Source organism: Cervus elaphus, chromosome 33 (assembly GCF_910594005.1).
Source record: "Cervus elaphus chromosome 33, mCerEla1.1, whole genome shotgun sequence".
Lineage (NCBI taxonomy): Eukaryota > Metazoa > Chordata > Mammalia > Artiodactyla > Cervidae > Cervus > Cervus elaphus.
This window is the reverse complement of record NC_057847.1, coordinates 30576985-30594734: the sequence shown is the minus strand read 5'-3', so window position 1 is coordinate 30594734 and position 17750 is coordinate 30576985. Positions and strand designations below refer to the sequence as shown.

At 39.8% G+C, this 17750-nt stretch overlaps 1 protein-coding gene across 3 annotated transcripts in view; it reads left to right on the top strand.

Moving 5' to 3' along the window:
• The window catches only part of CERS6 (ceramide synthase 6), a 332610-nt gene that overhangs the window by 255717 nt on the left and 59143 nt on the right, over window positions 1-17750 (top strand). For all 3 annotated transcript variants that reach the window (XM_043894488.1, XM_043894490.1, XM_043894489.1), the window contains exon 6: window positions 2190-2282. In XM_043894488.1, coding sequence (XP_043750423.1) covers window positions 2190-2282 — 93 coding nt within the window. The remainder of the gene's footprint in view (window positions 1-2189; window positions 2283-17750) is intronic.

Here is a 17750-nt window from a genome sequence, read left to right as displayed (position 1 = left end):
CTGCTTGATGGTGGATGTAGCCTAGTGAGGAAGGTACTTTCTGTTAGTTCAGAATCAGTGTTCACTTGCTTGAGCAGATGGAGGAAGTGTGGAAGGTGCGTTTGCTGAAGAGTAAGATATGATCACTTCAGTAGGTGGATAAGTCCTCCTTCTAACAGCCCATCTGCTTTTGGGCTGATAATAGCCCTGGCCTGTCTCGACAGCTAGTGGGCAAAGCTCGAGTAAGGAGCTGGGATAGGCATGCTGAATTTGGTTCACTTTATGGCTTAGGAGCAGCCTCTATAGATGTAAATCAAACACCAGTTCCCTGAGCATGGAAAAATGGGCTTGTCCCGTTACACATAGACAAAAATAGCATTGTTGAAAATGAGATTAAAATCATATCCCAGACAGAAAGCATTTCAGATCCCTGCCCATAGATATACCCTTGCCTCGGATCTTGAATTTAGTAATATTACCATGTGTTGTGGTCTCTAGCTCAGTTACTATTTGAATATCTAAGTGCGACTTCTCTAGAAATTTCTTGCTGAAACAGTTCTAGAATTTCTAGTTCAACTGAGATACATTATTTAAGAGAAACAAATACAACCATGTATTTTGTTGATAAAATAAAGAGACTGACATTGTAGTAAGCAATGTGAATTTTTGAGTTGGGATTCTGTAGATTGCCTTTTTAGAGGCATTTGGTCTAACAAAGTTAATGGACAGCAGGCGTGCCCTGCTTCTTCTTTATTATACACTGTGTTGCAGCAGGGGATAGGGACTGGCGCTGGCTCTTCCTTAGGACAAGTTCAAGGCTAGGAACACATTGAAATGGGGATTCCAGTTTGCATTTCCATCTCTTTCACATGGTTTATTCAAATTAGGAAAGACTGAAAATCAACAACATGACATGGTCAGAGAGAGCTGAACATTCCAAGGCCATCTGATCGAGACTAAAGTAACATCGAAAGCAATCACTTGCTGCACACAATTGTAATTCTCAGTCCCAACTGCTGTTTTATGAACTTAAATATCATACTCAGAATATTGTTATAGTTCTGTATCCTGGAATGGCATACTGTGTGGAAAGGATCCTGTTCCTCCTGTGTTTTGTTGACAAAGATGAATGAGGGGAACAACTGTTTTTCTTGGTGTCCATGCTTACAGTTGGTAGTTAAGTGAGTGCTTCTCATTCGACTCGGTTATTATGCTGTTATTGGTTTACAGAGCATTTCAGTTTCAATTGTATTTTCCATGTATACTATTGCTTGTGTGCAGTGGTGTGGATGTGTTCATGTAGTGAGTTTCAAAGGTCTTTCAGTCATTGGGGAAATCAAGTTATTTCATTATAACTCAGTGAAACAATTAAAAACAACTCATCAAAAATGTTTTTTTTTTTTTAAACTCTGTTTTGTCTTTATGGATTTATGTGCAAAATAAATAGCTTTGACCTCCACTGCCTCTCTGAGCCTCTCCTCATTCCTGGACCTCTGAGGCAGGTAAAGCAGATGTTACCTCCATTTTCCAATAAGTAAACCAAGGCCCAAGTTTTATAACTACTTAAACTGTGGAACTGGGGCTTGATCTCAGATTCCCTGGTGGGTGTCTAACCTGGTATCTCCTAGCAGCTTCCTTGTCCCCCTGATCTTGTAATAAATATTTTTGAATTATCTTTTTAAAAATCTTTACAATGTACAGAACATTTTCTAAGAACAAAAAAGCTCCAATTAAGACAGAATCTGAAACTGTGCCTCCATGACTCATATAGTACTGCAGCTTCTTTCACCTCCTCTGGTCCTGTACTCACGGAATTGAGTACAGGAACCTCAGAGAATCCCATGGGAGTTGTCCAGATTTATTCTTTCTGTGTATGTGTTAGAATTTTTTTCCAAGTTGCCTAAAGGAATCTTGTAGAGACGCATGTCAGAGAACCATAAATGCGATTGTTGAAATGAATCGCGAATTGGGTACCAATGCCAAATGTTCAAACCAGTTGTCACTTTTCTGGCTGGAGATGAAACAAAACTAATTCCATCAAGCTGTGGATTAGAGGAATCCTTCAAAGCTCTCTTATCCACAGAGAAAATGGGGCTGGAATTTGTGGAGGTGTAAGACCATGTCACTTTCCAGTACTGAGCTTGAGATGTTTGAAGCAGATTTGGTTTCCTATTAATTATTAATCTTGCCTTTTTCTCTTTGATCCTCAGCCACTCACACCTGACCTTCACTACTATTATATCCTGGAGCTGTCGTTTTATTGGTCTTTAATGTTTTCCCAGTTCACGGATATCAAAAGAAAGGTAAGAGTGGGTATGTTGTAAAGGACTTGCAGACAGGTGTTTTTTGTGACCCTTGGCAGATGGGTATAGAGTCTCAGAAGCACCCACTTCTGTTCTCCCATCAGTCCTGAATTAGTATGACTTTTGGCATTAGAATAGAAGATTCTCTAATTTTGTTTGTGCTGTTCTATATTTTAACCCTATTGTCTCTTCACTCTCCCCCAACCCCAAACCTAGTGTTCTCTTCTCAGTGATAAAATATAGCAATGATTTTTAACGGCATTAATTTCCTCTCAGTCTGAGTCCCAAGTCCCTCTGCTGTCCAAATGAAATGAAGAAGAAAAATTGTATCTGTGGCTCCTGGGAGAGAGTGAAAGCTCAGTGTCCCAGCCCTAAAGAATGATTTCCCCAATTAAAGAGTTATGTAATGTCAAAATATGTCAGGAAAATACAACATTCCTAAGTGAACTGTAACTGGCTTTCACCCTACCATCCACTGGAGTAGCTTTTGCTAATGGTACTCTTGACCTCTTCAGTGTTAAACCCTCTCATTCTAGTTCTCATCTTATCAGCTTCTGGGCAGAATTGGTGCTTTTGGCTGTTCACTGTTGGTTTGTTGTTTCTTTTTTTTTTTTCCGGTGAAGCTATTTTTTCCAGATACTCATATTTGGATCACTTCTTCAGAGCCATCTTTGCTGGCCTCCACTCCAGCCCCCACCCACCATGCTCTGCATATTTGCATGCACCAGGGTCTGGTCCTAGATTACAGGATGTCATCTCCCTGGGTGATCCAGCTTACACCCTTTGGCACTGTTAACAATTATGTCTATACCAGTAACTCCCAACTGTCTCCTGTCCCAAATCTTCTCTGGGTCCCACACTTACACAAAACTAATCATAAATGAAAGTATGATGTTCTTCTTGTTATTTTATCATTTAATCCTCACCACAATGCTAAGATCCCATCTGATCGTTTATTATTTATTTTCCTTTTATGAATGAGAAGTCTGTTCCCAACTGAAGACATTGTCTTCCCCGAGTCTTGTTCTTCCTCCAATAATGTTTGTCACCAGCAGTCGTGTAAGCTAGAAGCCTTCCTTTGCTCTCCTCTTTGCCACCTGCTTCCTTAGTGTCACTAACAGATTTAGTTTGAGTCCCCTCTTCTTTGGCTTAATCTATTACAGCGGTCTCTTAGATGGCCCTCCTTTCTAAGTAGTTATTCTTGTCTACCTGCCATCTAAGAGTTGTGTTTCTCAAACCTTCAAAACAGAGCCAGACTACTTGGGGAGATATTCAGGTTTGTCACCATGATTCCAACCCACCACTCCAGTCTCGCCCCCTCCTGACATACACATATGTCTTAGTTACAAATATCGTCTCTCCATTGTTCAAACACAGTTTTTTCCATAACATCTTTGTTTTCTACAAGACCTTGCCTGTGGCTGGAATCTATCTCCCTTCACCAGACTTGGCAGGCAAAGAGCAGGATATGTTCATCTTTATACCTCTTGTGACTGTCAAGGCACCTGCCTGTGGTGGGGCTCAGTAAGTTTAGGATGAATGAGTAAATGGATTCATCAGAATGTCTTCTGACTGCTAATAGATATCTTCTAAGCTTCTTTGCAAATGGTACTGTGCATTGTGATGGATCACAATACTGTAACAAACCATTTCTTGGTTAGATCGGTAATCTGCCAAATTGCAAAATATCCAAGTGGCAGCAGAAAAGCATTTCCCTAGTACTTGCATCACCTCCCCCAGCTCTGCTCCTTCCACTCTCCTACGGCAGCAGCGTACTTGACTGGCAAAAGGCTGTCTTTCCTGACAGCACGGCCTTAATGTGGTATATGTCATCTGATTCTCAGAGGTGGATGGTTCCTGTGAGGGCTAAGGCTTAGGTGTAGCAGATGACTCATTGACACCCATAATTGGTGGTTCCCTTACTCATTGCACCCAATGCTTTGGGTCCATTTCTGAAAATGTTTAAAGATCTTTCAGTGATGATAAGTCAGTTAGATCTTGTCTCTCTTACACAAGGAATCTTCTTCATTCCTGTAGTCAGTACTTGTAGAGTGATGCTGTCCACTGTGCCAGGCCTGTTGTGCATTTTATTTATTTATTTTTGAAATCATTCATTTTGGGAAAAATCAAAACATAAAATTTACCATCTTAACTATTTAAGTGTATAGTTCGGTAGTATTATACACATTCACACTGTTGTGCAACCCATTTCCAGAACCCCTTTGATGTTGTGGAACTGACATTCTGTACCCATTAATCAACAAATCCCCATTCCTTCCACCTCCAAACCCCATCACTGAAAACTACCATTTTACTTTCTGTCTCTATGAATTTGATGACTCCTTACCTCATTTAAGTGGAATCACACCACATGTGTCCTTTTGTGACTGACATATTTCACTTAGCATAATGGCCTCAGGTTCATCCATGTTGTAGCATGTGTCGAAATGTCCTGCTTAAGGGTGAAGAATACAGATTGTATTTTCTTTTGAAGAGAAATTTTTCCAGGTAGTCACAGAAAGCATTTGTATAACAAAGAAGGAGTTTTGACTATTCTTCCCATCTTCTAATTGAGAAAACTGATGTACAGTGAATTTTCAAGGCTGCACAATGTGGGAATAAATTAGAGGCCAAGTTTACCAAGCAAAGTCCTGTGATTCCTCATTGATGAGCTGTTGGATGTGTCCACAGTTCTTGTGTTGACTTGCCCCTCCATGCTCCTGACATTAGAGGCAATAGGCCTTCTGCCATTCTTTGCCATTTTATTTGTTCCTCTTTTGCTTCATGACAATTAGGAATGCCATCTTGGGTCAGAGATGAATGGAAGCAAAACTTGACTCTTACTTGGCCCCTAGGAGCCTAGACCTCGGGAGACATTGCTGCATCAAAAGTCACCAAGCCCCTTCCTCTTGCTTGAGCTTCCTCAGCATGCATGTACCGCGTCTTTTCACTTAGCCAAGAAGACTCACAGAGGCTCCATTATTTTATGACAAATTACCATTTTCTTAATAGCAATTATAAGTGGATTCATTTCAGGGGCTAAAGTGTATCATTTTGTATGCTTTTCACTTGTCTTGCATCAGTGCAGAGAAAGCCTACAAAAAGGGGCATTTTACAGTGAGGTCCATGAAAATGGAATTTATTCAGGCCTGTACATGTTGTCAATGTTGCTAAATTAATAATATATACATTTTCTGGTCACCACTATAGCTTGCTGTGGCCATCTGACTCCTCTTCCTTCTCCCCTTGGTCAGAGTACCTTTGAATGTTCCTGGTGCAGCTGGCTTATTCTTGTTTCTTGTACAAAATGGGAATTTGGCTACTACCATATGTGCTTGTTACTCTGCACAGATTTTAATAAGGAAAGTCTTCTGCTCTGTGGCAGAGATACTCATTAGTGAGTTGCTCATTAATCCTTGCTTTTTTCCTTTGAACCATGCCTACAGCCACTGCAGATCCTTGGGGGTTCCCGCCTCACTTCCCTCCCACCCAAAAGACCTGCCATTCCAGCCATCAGCAAGGACTTCTGGTATATTCTGTTGCCAAATACATCCCCACCTTCTATATTGCAACTGTTAACTAAGCTCTCACCCTCTAAAAACAACCCTCCTCCTAATTATAGAATAGAGATGTTTGAAGATACCCATTGACACCCATGATAATCAATTTCTGAAGTCTATACATATAGTGGTTAAATAGAAAGGTTATAAAAAATATATCTTTAGTTGCCCTATCAAATAACAATGAACTTGAACAACCATTTTCAAACAGGGACCAGAATTTATAAATGTTTGATCCAAATGCATGCCCCCAGCTGTTAGAATCAATACCTTAAAATGTGAGGTTCAGAAATAACTCTTTGTAACTTAATTGGCTCACAAGTCTTTCTAAAAATGGCTTTTATATTCACAAACTCTCCTCCTCTAGAAATGTCCTAGTATTGCCATCTTTTTTTTTTTTTTAATTGCTCTGTTGCCAAGCAGAATCTGGAGTTTAAAAATAATTGGAGAACTTTCATCTCTATGGTGACAGAACACCTTGCCTCTCTTGGTCATCTCCAGGGTTGGTACTTATTTGGTCAGTGATGACATACATGCTATTAATATTCCCAGAGAAAAGGTCCTAGTCAAGAGGTAATCATTTGGTATAACAGACTCATAATTTAAGTATTCTATTGTATGCTACCGAGGTATGTGTATCTTTTTGAGGATTTTTTTCCTTCCTTCTTTCTTCTTCTGCCCATTCTGTTCTCCTTCCCTTCTTTTTTGCCTTTCTTCTTTTGTAAAAAAAAAAAAATCATTAAGGTACCTTATTAAAAAAACAACAGGTATATTCTTGGTATTCAATATTGTTTGAATCACCTTTTATTTCCTAAGGCTTAATTTTTATTAAGATTCTGTTTTCCAGCACCTGTTCATAATAGGTATTTCTCCTGTGCATCTAAATTTTCTAATGAAAGTTAATAAATATGACTGTGTTGGAGCTCAGAGCAGCCTGCTGGTGTCCAAGCCTGTGTCCCTGTTAACTAGGCTTCTGTTTGGCTTGATGGCCTGGGCCCTTGGCCAATGAACCTTGCTCGTGTTTGAAGTGCTTTGCAAAAAATCACCCATGGCTGAGTTCCAGGACCCAGCTGGTGAAATCAACTTACTGCTCTTTTGGTCTTTAACCTGAGAGAAAAACTACATCTCATGAAAGATCCCTGACAGAGAGAGGTGATGATGATGAAGTTTAGTAAGAAAGTTATTGAGAAGCTTGTGTTTGCGCTTTGGTAACTTTTGTAGAAAATTACAGGTATCCATTGCTTTGAGTACTGTAGCTGCTTTGTGGGGGCCTGCCATGCTCCAGGTCTTTCCTGTTTCAATTAACTTTGGGATTAAAAAAAAAGCATGTTTTAATCTTTTAATAAGGAAGCAGTATGGCATAGAATTAAATAAAACAATGTCCATGAAACCATCTATCTAGTACAATGCTTGACAGAACTCAGAGCAGTACCCAACACATAATGACTAAAATTTGGTTGAATCAAGGCATAGTGCTAAGACCAAAAACAAATCAAAAAGCCTCCTAAACTAGTGGTCACAAATTTTTCTACTTTCGATCAGTTAAAATGAACAGAAATCATTAGGAAAAGGAGTTAACTTAAAGTTGCCAACCTGTTACTTTTCCTGGTAAGGAAATTACTCATTACTATCAATTCATATAAGAAAGGACATCGTAACATTTTAAAAGAGGAAAGATACCTTGTGGAAAAAACAGACAATCCTTTCTATTTATAATTATGAAAAGTTTTTATCACTCCCATTTTGCTTAAGACTGGGGAAAATTATGGGTTATGTGTCTTCTTAGAGGTTGAAGGCATGGGCTCTAGAGTCCTTGTACCTCCCCAGCACCTCTCCTAATTTGCTGTGACCTTGAGCAATGTAACTTACCTCTCAATGCCTTTGTGTCCTGATCCAAAGAATAGAGGTCATATAACCTACCTCATGGGAGTGTTGTGAGCATAGATAAGTGATACAAGCTGTTGAAACAGTGCATGGCACATAACAAGTGCTCCATAAATGTTGGCTATTACTGTAATTGTCAGTGTGACTCACCAAATATTGCCAACTCTCTATTCTCAAGCACATGGATGATGGTACACTCAGCCATGCCCCTTTTTGTGGTTGGATATGACCAGATGGCTGGTAGGCTGTGAGCAGAACTGACTTAGTCAGTGATGTAATGGAATTGCTAGTGTGAGACCCAGGTTCAATCCCTGGGTCAGGAAGACCCCGTGGAGAAGGGAATGACTACCCACTCCAAGTATTCCAGGTATTCTCGCCTGGGAAATCCCATGGACAGAGGAGCCTGAGGGGCTACAGTCCATGGAGTTGCAGAGTCAGACACAACTGGGAGACTAACACATTCACTTTCATAGCAATTGATAAACTTTGAGATGGAGGCTGCTCCACCTGGGTCCCTAAGTGATGGCAATAGAGTACCCCCTGCCCAGGCAGTTGGTAACATACAATAAAATAAGACATAGACTTTTGTTATAAACCACTGAGATTTTAAAGGTTTCTTTATTGCCACATAATCTAGTTTATCCTAACTGGCACAGCTACTATTAATAATCTGGCTGATTATCATCTCCCAGAACAGTATTTGGAAATCATTTGTAAAGATAGCAGTTCTCAAAGTGTGGTCTTCAGACACCTAGAGATTCCTGAGACCCTTTCAGAAGATCTACAACATCAAAACTGAAATCATAATAATGCTGGGACATCATTTCCTTTCTCACTGCATTGAACTTTACACCGATCATGCAAAAGTAATGGCAAAATTGCTAGTAGTGGCACCAAACAGTGTGAGTAGTAGTTTTTGTACTCCTCTCTGCCACGTGCTTGCAGGAAGGAAAAATGTCAGTTTTACTTGAGAATGTGCTTGTTGAATCAGTAAAAAGTGTTAATTTATTAAATCTCTATTCTTGAGTGTACATTTAGTTTTTTTTTTATTATTTTGTCTGATGAAATGGGAAGGAGCCAGGAAGAGCTTCTGCTGCAGAACAACATCCAGTGGGTCTCAAGAAAAGTCACATGCGATTAGTGTTTTCTGCTGAAGGCTGTGCTAGTTCTGCCCCCTCCTCCAAAATCTAATTTTTACTTGAAAGAATGATAAACTATAGTTATTCCATTGTGTGTATTTGGTAGACACATTACTGAAAATGCACAGAATGAACTTGTCAAGGTGTTTCAAGTAAAACCATTGACTTTGTTGTCAATGATAAAACTAAAACTTTGAAGAAAAAATTAGATTTTTTAGAAGATTTGTGTCCACCAGCAAGAGCTCTATAGCTTCTCAATACTTAAAGACTTTTCTCAGGAGATTGGTAGTGATGACAATAAATGTGATTTTTAAAACATTGTACAAAAATATGTTTCTTTAACTCCATGAGCCAATGTTTTCCAAATGATGCATGATGCTCCAAAAGTATGCGTGAGTGAAAGATCCACTCAAAGGTCAAGACAGACCAAAAGGTTTTAGGTAACAGAACATGAAAAATTTATTGATATAGTTTTAAATTCCACATTGCAACTAACCTTTAAGAATGTCCCTCTTGTCAAGGTTTGGAATGTCAAGGAAGAATATTCATAGCTATCTGAAAAAGACTATTAAGATACTCCTCCCATTTCCAGCTGTGTGATACTAGATTTTCTTTACATACTTTAACCAAAATAACTGGACAACAGGTTGAATATATATGCCATGATGAAATCCAGCATGAGACAGACATCAAAGAGTTTTGCAATCATGTAAAACAATACCACTCTGTTCATGATATTTTTAAAATTTTGGAAAATGTGGTTATTTTTTGTAAATACATTTATGTTAATTAACATAATGAATTTTATTTAAAATAAATTAATAAGCATGTTTTACTTGTTTTTAAAATTTTCCCAGTTTTCATGTCCAGTGTGGCAAATACTGATAGATATGACCCACATAAGCAAACAATTTTTGGTGTCCTCAATAATTTTTAAGAATATGCTCCTTAACACCAGAACATTTAAGAATTGCTCATCTAGATTATTTTTATTCTTTTTAAGAAAACATCTCTTTATTTTATTTATTTTGGCTGTGCTGTGAAGCATGCGGGATCTTACTTCCCAGACCAGAAATGAAACCAGTGCCCCCCTGCATTGGGAGCACAGAGTCTTAACCAGTTAACCACTGGATCACCGGAAGTGTCCCTAGATGATTTTTAAGTCTTTCCTAAGGATATGACAGCATATTAAAAAGCAGAGACATTAGTTTGCCAACAAAGACCTATATAGTCAAAGCAATGGTTTTTCCAGTTGTCATGTACAGATGTGAGAGTTGGACCATAAAGAAGACTAAGTGCTGAAGAATTGATGCTTTTGAATTGTGGTGTTGGAGAAGACTCTTCAGAGTCCCTTGGACTGCAGGGAGATCAAACCAGTCAATCCTAAAGGAAATCAGTCCTGAATATTCATTGGAAGAATTGATGCTGAAGCTGAAGCTTTAATACATTGGCCACCTGGATGCAAACAGCTGACTTATTGGAACAGACCCTGATGCTGGGAAAGATTGAAGGCAGGAGGAGAAGGGGGCAACAGAGTATGAGACGGTTGGATGGCATCACCGACTTGATGGACATGAGTTTGAGCAAGCTCCGGGAGATGTTGAAGGACAGGGAAGCCTGGCGTGCTGCAGTCCATGGGGTCACAAAGATTCTGACACGACCGAGCGACTGAACAATGAACAACAACAAGGATGTGACTCTTGGGTCATGCCTCAGATTGTATCAACATCTCCTCTCTTTGCTGGAAAGGCTGAAATCACACCAGATGACACCTGATCACCCTGAGAGGGTGGAGGATGATGTAGAATTCTCCCTGGGTGACCTCAGTGTTGCTACTTGTAGACACTGGCAGGCAGACCACTTAACCACTCTTTCACAGAAGCACCAAGTTGTTCTTTTGTGTGTTCACTTATGACTGGAGTAGCAAGATCCTGCCCTCCAAGCTTAGGTTTCTTCAAAGAAAGATACTGCTGATTCTGAGGGCTCTTTCCGTTTCTTTCTCACTGCAGTGCCTTCAGAATCAAAGAAGGGAAGAGGAGGCAGCTCATTTTAGTAAGCCACCACTAGTGATCAAAGCATTTCAACCCAGGGCTGTGTGCAGGCTGGTGGGAGAACAAAAGAACAGTCTTGTCTGGGGGTGGGGTGGGGCGGGGGGGGTGTGGGTGTCTTATGGGGCAATTTTATGAGATTTTATTCAAAAATTAGTAGCTTGTTCCAGCAATCAAACTCCCAAGCACCTCGCCAGAGGAGAGGCTCATAAGCATCTTTAGATCTCACAGTTAGATGACCAGCCCGGCGACAGCCCTGGGGCATTGTGGTGGCGTGTTACTGCTGTCCAAGCATGAGGAGTGACAGGAGGAACCTCTTTTCCAGGGTGGTACCAAGGGCCACAGCATTGCCACATTACAGAGAAACCTACACCCGGGACCAGCACAGTGCTGTTGCTCCAGGGCTCTGGGTCCTTAAGTCCAGGCCCTCAGGGATCCCACCCTCCCTTGAGAGATGCCACTGACATTTGGAAAGTATCACTTTCATTGGTGCATGGGTGGTTCAGTGGTAGAAGTCTTGCCTGCCATACAGGAGGTCCAGGTTCTCTTCCTGGCCCATGTAGCCACAGTGTCCCCTTTTTCGGGGCTTCCCTGATAGCTCAGTTGGTAAAGAATCCTCCTGCAATGCAGGAGACTCTGGTTCGATTCCTGGGTCGGGAAGATGCCTCAGAGAAGGGATAGTCTACCCACTTCAGTATTCTTGGACTTCCCTTGTGGCTCAGCTGGTAAAGAATTCGCCTGCAGTGAGGGAGACCTGGGTTCAATCCCTGGGTTGGGAAGATCCTCTGGAGAAGGGAAAGGCTACCCACTCCAGTATTCTGGCCTGGAGAATTCCATGGACTGTATAGTCCAAGGGGTCACAAAGAGTCAGACACGACTAAGTGAGTTTCACTTTCACTTTCATTAGGAGATTTCATTCTACTTCCCCTGGGGAGTTTCCCATTAGTCATTCTAGGAGTCTTGGGAAAGCGTCTACTTTGGCTTACTATTTATGTTATCTGTCTATCTAACAATCTCCCTGACTCAGTGAATTCCCTCCATTTCTAGCCCCTTAAATATAAACAGACCCATGACATATCCTCTCCTTTGGCCTCCCAAGAAGAGGCACCTCTTCCACTCATGGCTAATCCTCCCCTTTGCTCTTGATCGCCTTCTCTTCCTGTCCCCTAGAAGCGACCTTGTTCTGTTTGATAGGCTCCCACTTACCTGTGTTTTCAGACGCGTCCTCCCTCTGCCGCCACCTTCCTTATTGTCGTCTTTCCTTGCGCTCTTGTTTCTAAGAAGCAGTCCACTGCGATGGGAGCCTGACCTCTCCAGTCACACAGAACTAGCTGCTGATGTGCCCCGAGCCTGTCCTCACCATGTGACTCTGGAGATGTCTCCCAGCTTCTCCATGCCTCAGTTTCTTCATAAAATGGCATTCAAACAGTACTTGCCTCATGGCGTTGTTGGGAATAAATCACCATGTCCGAACCTTCTGAAGCCTGAGAATTAGTAGGCAAGTCTCGGGGTGGTTAGAAGTTCACCAGATACTCAAATGGGAGTGGGGCTTGGAGAAAAGAAGAGAAAATACAAAGCCTTCCAGCCAGGAAAAATCCCTGAAGGGCCAGAGTACTGCGTGGGAGCAAGGAAGGTGACAGGTGAGTTTTGCAGGTAGAGTCCTGCCTATTGGTGAAGGCAGGCAGGGAAGGACGAGGAATTAGAAGAGAGACAATAAGGCTGATGGTATTAATAAGAGTTTCCCTGAACCCCTCCTGACAACTTACAGCATCATCCCAGCTTGGCTGACCTAGAGATTTTTTTCTTCTTCCATTCAAAGCACCAAATTGAAACCTGATTTGTCATTTAGAACCTCCAGGGTTTGAAGGAGGAAATGGCAACCCACTCCAGTATTCTTGCCTGGAGAATCCCATGGACAGAGGAGCCTGGCGGGCTACAGTCAATGGGGTCGCCGAGTCAGACACAACCTAACACATGGCATAGGCTTTACAGTAAATGTGAGGATGATGGCTTTTGAGCTCTAGGATCGCTCTGATTTTAGTTGAGCCCAATCTGCCCCCTACTGATCGCTCTGGAGGTTTTCAACCTGAATGAGTTTATTTGCTATCCAGTGTTGGCCCTCGCCTTTGTCCACTGTGTTGTTTCCCACACCCCACCCTCACGCCGGATTAAAAGGAGAGTAAGATCTGTTAACTTGCACATCACTTAAGACTGTTAGGTTGGGTGTATTTTAAATGTCCCAGAAGTGACCCTTCTAGCATGAAAAGCTGTACAAATTACTGCAGCTGGACCAAGAGTAATTTCAACTGCACCCAGAAGATGGATATTTTGGCTTCCAACTACTGACGCTTGTAATTCGGCAAGACTTGTAGTGATGGATAACATCTCAATACCCAAATTCAGTGAGAAAAAAAGACATGTGTATATGATTAAGAAAAATACCTACATCACTTGAAAGCGGAGTGCATCTGGAGAGCGTACTTTGGAGGGGAAGAGGAGCAGAAAGCAGGGAGGACTCTAGGGAGTTTCAGATGAAGTTCCAAGCTCTGGCCAGGCATAGTGGGAGGAAAGTAGTGGCACTATCTTACTGTTCTCTGTTGTGCAAATAAAATTTTATTGCATCTTTTTCCACAGTAATAAAATCAATTGAAGATTAAATATTAACTAAATAATTCAAAGTACATGAGACTGTGAGTTCTTGATCTTAAAATGGTGCCATCTTTGTTACACAGGAGAAAGATTGGGTGAGCACTGCTGATACAGCAGTTCTTTATTTCATTTATGTATGTTCCCAGAAGCTCTGAAGTAATGGCATATGTTGCGGTAGAGAGACTAATGTTGCATCCAGAATGACAGCTCTTGTTTTCACAAAAGCTTAAGCTTTTCAAAGGCTCTTAAAGTTGTAGTTATAATTTATCATGAGGATTTTGATGGAGATATCTGCCAAAACTGTTTTTTTTTTAAATAATTTATCTGAATTTTGAAAGTAATACTTAATGGGTTGCTTCAGAACAGCTGTGAAAATTAAACCCCTCTCTTATTTTTTATCTAAAGAAAATGTGATGAAGCCAGCCATGAGCCTATGCGATTGTGATATCTCAAATTACAAGACTGTTTCACATATTATGCTCTTTGATGTGGCTCTAAGGAGGAGGTGATCAAAGTTTTTTTCTAAAGGGCCAGCTAGTAAATATTTTAAACTCGAGAGCTGTACAGTCTCCGTTGCAACTACTTAACTCTTCCACTGTAGCAAGAACACTGCCATAAACAGTGATTAAACAAATGGATGTTGCTGTGTTCTAATAAAATATTATTTCCAAAAACAAATAAGGGCCAGATTCGGCCTGGAGTCTGTAGTTTGTCTTTCTCTGCTCCAAAGTTGAGTCACCTGGATGTGCCCATTTGGTGAAGAGTGAGGATGTCATCTTTAAGAATGGCAGAGAGAGATATTCACATCATATAAGAACATGTTTTTAGAACATTTCAATGTGAACAATAGCAAGTTTAAAGTCTTTAACCAGTTAATTTCTTAGCACTTACTCTTTTAATAATGTTGTTTGTATGAGACAGTTATCTCCCTCAAGGACCTAAATCTGTATATATTTAGTCCCCAAAGTGAGAAGTCTAGTCTATTGGGGAAAAAGCATAGAAATAAATCTGTCTCTAGATTTTGTGTGAATGACGTTTTGTTCATGGATTGATATCAGAAATGGGCTAATTGAATCATTCCTGTAGGACTCTGCCTCTTTATAATTAAACATTATCCAAACAAATCACATTTTTTCATCCATTTCCACATTTTCCCATAAATATTTACACTAGAGTAGATGCTATACATAAGAATGAAAGTGAATTTCAACTATAATTTTTGAAGAACCTTGTTATTTGAAATACCCTTCTTTAAATGGCACATTTAACCAGTTCTCTTTAGAGCAAGCCAAAACTCAAGGCCAGCTAAAAATATAATAACCAAGTAAATTGTGGGAGATTGCAGATACCCCAAAGGTTGACATTTACATTTATGTATATTATGTGAACTTCTTACATCATGGGCTGGTAACAGAAAGGTATAATTTTCAAGTTGCCTAATATGGGCAAATCAGAATTAACAGATTTTTGTAAATCACTCTGAATATTCTTTTATTTCAGTCATTGTCTTTACAACCTAGACAGTATTTTGTTTCTTTGCTTTTTAAGAGAAATATAGATAGATAGATAGATAGAGATATGTTAATATATCAATATATATATTCATGCATAGGACTTCAGCTATCCATAACCAAAGTTTGAGTATCTGTTATATCTTCATATTCGCTCAATGGGAAAAGTGTTTATGATTGTTCTTGGCACATGTAAGTTTTGTCTGAAGTTCACACACTCCTTGTGTGTTCATTCTGGAGTGAAGGTGGAGCCTGGGTGGCCACTCTTCCCTATATGATACCAAGTTACAGGCTTGAAGTCCACTTTCTGCACAGCCATATTGCTCCCCAACATTCTGAGTTTTATTCCCAGGTTGCACAATCCCAAGAGAAGAGATGAGGAAACGTTGTTGATCTCTAGAAAAAGAAGAACATGTTACTCTGTTAAAAAAAAAACAAACAACCCTTTTAATTTCTTTGCACCTTGAAGACTCAAATAGGAAAACTATTTTTTAAAAAAGTAGAAATGAGAGATTTCTATTACTGCTGTAGTGGCCATAAAATGAAATCAGCTTCAAATTATGTTTCTTTCATTCTGTTTCTTTTGAAAATCTGCTAAATGGGTAACCTGGTATTAACCTGATTCCTATCCCTGGGCCAGGGAGATCCCCTGGAGAAGGAGTTGGCAACCCTCTCCAATATTCTTGCCTGGAAAATCCCATGGAAAGAGGAGCCTGACAGGCTACACAATCCATGGGGTTGCAAAGAATTGGACATGACCGAACAACTAAACAACAACAATTCATGAGTTAGAGTATGTTTATTAATGGTATTTGTTTAATTGGGGAAAGCTGCTTCTGTCATTTGCATCCCAGAGAGAAGAGTCTTTTCTTTGTCTTGCACTTTAGTGGTATTTCATATTTTTCACCACCCATGCACATCTGAATTAACCATCAGTTAATATCTTGATCTTCTTAATTCTTTTTTGAGAAGCTTCACCAATGCTTTTCTTTATTTGTTACAAAGATTATTCCCAAAAGAAGCTGCATAAAATTGTTAATACTTTAGCCAGCAAATGGGAATTTAGAGAACAAGCTTCTTGTTTGTAGTGGAAGTTTTTTTAATAAGAAATGAGTTAATTTTGCTTTCATAAAAATAAGTACATCGAGGTAAATTTATGTGTTTTCTGAAAACAGTATTATTTTAAAGCCTTGTTCGTTCAGCCTGGCCACTGCAAATGGAGTTCCATCATATAGAACATCAGACTTTGGTCCCTGTGGCCCTTCAGTGCTAATATTTTGTTGTGCAGAGAATTCCCCTGGAGAACTGAGTTAAGGATGCCTGTTCTCATTGTACTAATAACAGCTGGGGATGGATCCCAAGTAACTAGAAGTTTATCTGCACTTACAAGTTTCTGATGTGGAAGCTACACAAGATAGACTGAGATTCTGTTCTGGGTTGTCTAAATGCCATTCAGAAATGTAATATGGGAAAAACCCAACATTTTCTTCCCAGCTTCTCGTATTAAAATGGATGGCTTTTCCTTCAATTTCTTCGTTTTAGTCTTATTCTAATTGTACTTGGGTCAAGACCATATCTATATTTTTTCCTATCTCTGATAATTACCATAGGAGAAGCCACTAGAATGAGGGCTGGGATTGAGGTAAATATCATGCAGGGAATGTAGAAGGAGCCCTTGACAATGGCTATGAATATGCCCAGAAACAATTTGACAGAACAAAAGGAGGTTGGGGACCACTGATGCAGGCAGCCAGACCAGTCTGTTTGAAATAAGGGCTTTGGGATCTGTCTTCAGTATGAGGGCCAACAAGAAATCACAGTCTCTCTACCCAATTGTTGCTACCAAAAATGGAAGAAACATTCTCAGCCTAAATGCTGAGTTTCCTGCAGCTTGCCTGGGTCTAGATATATTAATAAACCAGTTACTTCCAGCAGTAACAAACAAGAACATGGGGGTTTCCCACAATGTGTTGATAAAGAGTCTAAATTGACAATTTGTTTAAAAACTGTTATTTGTACCAGATTCACTGCCTATTCAGAGAAACGTCACAGTCAAAGGATGAGAGTAACACAGAAAATAATGATTGCATGGCTTTTATTAAAGGTATTTCATTGTGTATAATGCTTTCTGAAGCAGAAATGTAAAAGACAAAATCCATTATTCATGCTTTTTATATTCATACAGATATGACAGCATAATGAAAATTGGTCTTCTGCCATGAGCATAGCTCTGAGTCCCTCAATAATAAATGTTTTCTAGGACCAGGTTATTTATATGCAAAAATCATCTTCACAAAGCAAACTTTGTCTGAAAAACAAGTCTCTTGTTTTTAGGGCAACCTTGCTATATTGCCAAGGGCATTGTTTTATTTATTGACATTTATATCAGATATGTATTAGGAAACTTAATTATAAAATGGCCCTAATCCTCCATAAGGTTTTAATCAATTTATGTTCATTTTAAAATTAAATCGAGAAAACCTCTCCTCTCAGTGAATCAAGAGCAATCATTCTGGGCTAAGCAATGGGAAATGTGGAAAGTATTGTTCTGGTTAGGTACTCAACTAGTTAGATTTTAAAATCTATGTATTCAGCATGGGTGAATATAAACTCACTGAACTGTTGAATTAACACTATGTTTTTATTTGTTATGTTTATGAGACAGTATAAAATAACA